At 46.5% G+C, this 5,000-nt stretch overlaps 2 protein-coding genes across 2 annotated transcripts in view; both read left to right on the forward strand.

Annotated features, from left to right (window-relative positions):
* Window positions 1-5,000, forward strand: part of tspan9b (tetraspanin 9b) — a 52,142-nt gene that overhangs the window by 27,805 nt on the left and 19,337 nt on the right. The window lies entirely within an intron of this gene.
* The window catches only part of LOC307268735 (uncharacterized protein), a gene marked incomplete at both ends in the record, with an annotated part of 10,474 nt that continues 8,643 nt past the window's right edge, over window positions 3,170-5,000 (forward strand). The window contains one exon of the mRNA XM_080051471.1: window positions 3,170-3,229. Within this exon, the coding sequence (XP_079907597.1) occupies window positions 3,170-3,229 (60 nt within the window). The remainder of the gene's footprint in view (window positions 3,230-5,000) is intronic.

Below are 5,000 nucleotides of genomic sequence, written 5' to 3' on the forward strand. Positions count from 1 at the left end.
AGAGCCTGAAGCCGAAACCCTCGTTCAACATAAGAGGTTGATAACTTCCTTCGTGATACCGGTTAGCTCTGAGCGAGGGTAGCCTATGTGTCATGTTGAACCAGATCAAGAAAAGAGAGCCGGGCTCTGTTGAGTTTGTTTCGTAGTATACCCCTCTGGTGTGTTGCTAGCTACGGTGGGCCCCCTTTGTTTACATGCCCATTTACAGAGCCTAGGCTGTGTATTTACACCAGATTTATTTTCAGTGCACACACAATACAGACAGGTAGCGGATCATGAGGAGATATTCACTGATTTTGACAACAAGCACCCCCACCCCCATAGAGTCTCAGTCCTCTTCACAGCAGACCCGGGTTAGAAACCAGCCCGGGTCGTTCTCTGCATGTCATTCCCCTCTCTGTCTGTCTGTCTGTCTGTCTGTCCTCTTCACAGCAGGCCCGGGTTAGAATCCATCCCGGGTCGTTCTCTGCATGTCATTCCCCTCTCTGTCTGTCTGTCTGTCCTCTTCACAGCAGACCCGGGTTAGAATCCAGCCCGGGTCGTTCTCTGCATGTCATTCCCCTCTCTGTCTGTCTGTCTGTCCTCTTCACAGCAGACCTGGGTTAGAATCCAGCCCGGGTCGTTCTCTGCATGTCATTCCCCTCTCTGTCTGTCTGTCTGTCTGTCTGTCTGTCTGTCTGTCTGTCTGTCCTCTTCACAGCAGACCTGGGTTAGAATCCAGCCCGGGTCGTTCTCTGCATGTCATTCCCCTCTCTGTCTGTCTGTCTGTCCTCTTCACAGCAGACCTGGGTTAGAATCCAGCCCGGGTCGTTCTCTGCATGTCATTCCCCTCTCTGTCTGTCTGTCTGTCTGTCTGTCTGTCTGTCTGTCTGTCTGTCCTCTTCACAGCAGACCTGGGTTAGAATCCAGCCCGGGTCGTTCTCTGCATGTCATTCCCCTCTCTGACACATCTCATCTCTGGCTCTCTAAATAACTTTCCATTGAAGCAAAAAAAAAAAAATGCCCCAAATTTATCTTAAAAAAGATAAAATAAAAACTGCCCCTCACCTAACCCTTCTCACTGAATTGTTGAGTTGGTTATAAATTACAAGGGAGGAAGTAGGAGAGTGTGTGTGTGTGTGTGTGTGTGTGTGTGTGTGTCCGTGCGTGCGTGCGTACTTGCCTGTGCGTGTGCGTGTGTGTGTGTGTGTGTCCGTGCGTGCGTGCGTACTTGCCTGTGTGTGTGTGTGTGTGTCTGTGCGTGTGTCCGTGCGTGCGTGCATACTTGCCTGTGTGTGTGCGTACTTGCCTGTGCGTGTGCGTGTGTGTGTGTGTGTGTGTGTGTGTGTGTGTGCATGTGTGTGTGTGTGTATGCGTGTGCATGTGTGTGTGTGTGTGTGTGACGTCTAATCAGATGTTTTTGTGCCGATCACAGCTGGGGAGGGGACCAGGAAAGACCGAAAGGAACACGTTGATGTGAAAGGCGTCAGTGTTAGTGTGTTGAGTCTAATGCAAAATGGCCGACAATCTGTTTCATCTTGTTTTGTCGTTGGTTCATTAAACTGTTTATGAAACATGATGTGATTATATTGATGTTGTTTTTCCATCACCCCTCCCTCGCTCCCTCGCTCCACCCCTCCCTCGCTCCACCCCTCCCTCGCTCCATCACCCCTCCCTCGCTCCACTTCCTCCTTTTCCTCATGTCTTTAATCTTAGTTATACTTTCACTTTCTCTCAACACACACACACACACATACACATGCACACACACACACATACATGAACGCACGCATGCACGCTTGAACACACACACAAATGCACGCATGCACGCACACACACACAACATAGACAGGTACACATGCACACACACACACGCACGCACACTCTCACACACACGCAAACAAACACACACACACACACACACACGCAAACAAACACACACACACACTGTTTCCGACTTCCTTCCTTGTAATTAGATATAATTGTTACCTGGAGTAACCTCTCGCTCAGTTTGCACAGTTAAAGGTGTAGTCAGTGATTCTGGAGAACGCTTGTTGTCAAAATCAGTTGTTAATACACAGCCTAGGCTCTGTAAACTGCTATGTAAACAAAGGGGGCCCACCATAGCTAACACAATACCAGTTTACAGAGTCTAGGCTGTGTGTATAAACACTGGATTTTCTTTTCAGCGCACACACACACACAGCACAGACATGAGGAGATATTCACTGTTTTTTTTTTTTTTTTTTTTTTTTAAAGATATTTTTTGGGCATTTTTATGCTTTTTATTGATAGTGCAGAGACAGAGGTGAAATGGGGCAGAGAGGGGAGTGACATGCAGAGAACGACCGCGGGCTGGAATCGAACCCGGGTCTGCTGCTGGGCCCGGCCCGGGAGGGGGGACGCCTTACCAACTGAGCTAAAGGCGCCCCCGATATTCACTGATTTTGACGAAAAAGTTATTTTGACAACAAGCGTTCTCCAGAATCACTGACTCCACCTTTAGCTACACACACACACACACACACACACACACACACACACACACACACACACACACACACACACACACACACACACACACACACACACACACACACACACACACACACACACACACACACACACACACACACACACACACACACACACAATGTATTCCACTAGTTTGCCTCTGCTCCAGCTGATCTTCCAAACTTGGTCATGTTCTTGGTTCTGCAGCCAAACACTCTTGAGCTTTAAACAACGTCCATCACACACACACACACACACACACACACACACACACACACACACACACACACACACACACACACACACACACACACACACACACACACACACACACAAATACTCTCTCTCTCGCACACACACTATCCCTCTCACACACACACACACACACTATCTCTCTCTCTCTCTCACACACACACACACACACACACACACACACGCGCAAATACTCTCTCTCGCACACACACTATCTCTCACACACACACACACACACTATCTCTCTCTCTCTCTCACACACACACACACACACGCACAATCACATCAACACACACACACACACACACACACACACACACACACACACACACACACACACACACACACACACACACACAGGCAGTCGGCTCTGGTCTTAACTCTGGTTCTATTTCAGCTCTCACTCTCTCAGACTCTCTCGGTCATGGCTGGGTGCAGGAGTTACTTACGAGGGCTCGCCATATGTGTCACCGTGCTGCTACTGGTAAGCTAATCTAAGCTAATTGCTAAACTAAGCTAATTGCTAAACTATGCTAATTACTAACCTGCAATTTATTTTTTATTTGCTTCTTTTCATTCGCTTTTAAATGTCTTCTAATGTGTTTTATGTATTCTGATCTTGCCCCTGTAAAGCACTTTGAGTGGCCTTGTGTCTGAATTGTGCTATATAAATAAACTTGCCTTGCCTTGCTAAACTGAGCTTACCTGCTATTAGCTACCAGCTTGTTTATGTTTTTTTGACAATTTTTTTGAAAACTTGAGGTCTGCTGCAACTCTCGGCTGTTAGGTCAAATCTGAAGACGTTTCTGTTTCCCTTTTAACCTGCATTTTCTATATTATTTAAATGTTTTATTTCTTTTCATATTTGTCATTTGCTTTCTAATGTGTATTCTATGCTTGATGTATTTCATGCCCCTGTAAAGCACTTTGAGTGGCCCTGTGTCTGAATTGTGCTATTGAAATAAACTTGCCTTGATCTATATACAGCTACAGAAAAATTTAAGAGACCAGTCTGGATTATTCTTCAATCTTCATCTCTACATAACTTAATTAAATTGCTCGTTAAAGGAACTCTTACCGATCCTGCAATTGAGAATTACAGCACTATCAGACCATCCCGCCTCCCTCCAATGCCCCCCCCCCCACCCCTCATTCCCATCCATGGACATATAAAGAAATGGACACCGTATTGAAAAATGGCGCCCATTCATATGAAAGCTGCTCAGGCGCAGAGAAGCAACAAGGAAGCTGCCATATTGCTTTCATGTAAGCCCTGGCACGCCCAAGTGTATGACGTGCCGCTCCCTCCTCCTCCCTCGAAAACAAACTGAAAGCCGTTAAAAGCCGTTGGGCTAATAAAACGCTTTATGTGGCGTTTTGAAATGAAAAAACTTCAGTTTTAATAGTATATGGTCTCAAGATAAGTTTGAGCCTATGATTGATATCCAGAAAATTTTTGCGGCGACACAATCTTGTTCGCCGCTTGTATCGGTGTGGACGGGGAAATCTGCCTTAGGGCTACCATGAAAATAAGCTCCCATTCACAGCATGCAGTACCAATGGGTTGGCCACTAGTCCATGCTGGCTGCTCGGAGAAGGCAGCATCCTGGGGGCCTGTTCCCATCCCCGGGGTTTTATTTTTTTTTGTTGAAGAAACTTTATTTCCACAAGCAGACTTACAACCTACTGCCTCCGCGCACGCACATGAGTTATATTGTAGCGGAGGAAACTGGTGGATGTATTGGTACCGCTCTGATCTGCTTGTATCACAGGTTTCACTTCAGAGGTGTCGGCCAGAACACCACTTATGGCCAAAGGCGTCAGATTATAAGCATGAGACTAGGAGAGGAGGAGTATGGTTTATCCGCTCTTTATTTTCCTTCTTTCACAGGCACAGCAGCATATAGATCGCGGGAAAAGAACAAAGGCTTAAACTCCGCTCGTGAGGAGACGTTAGAACAGCTGTTGCGACCCGCGAATCACAGCCGTTAATAACATGCAAACTATATTATAACAGCGATCGGGACTGCATGTACATACTCACACACGGGTGATTCACATTTAAACTCAGATAAACACGTTTCCATGTGGAATGATCGCTTACTGCGGCAACGCTCACACATCTGACCGAGGGGGAAGAGAAAGGAAACTTACTAAACAGGCTCTCTGTCCGACTGAACAAAACACATCTTAACACACTGTAAGAAATAACAACACTGTAACTTCTGAACGTTGGGGCCTTTTCTACAATGGTC

This window comes from Ammodytes marinus (assembly GCF_949987685.1).
Source record: "Ammodytes marinus genome assembly, chromosome: 22".
Classification (NCBI taxonomy): Eukaryota; Metazoa; Chordata; class Actinopteri; order Uranoscopiformes; family Ammodytidae; genus Ammodytes; species Ammodytes marinus.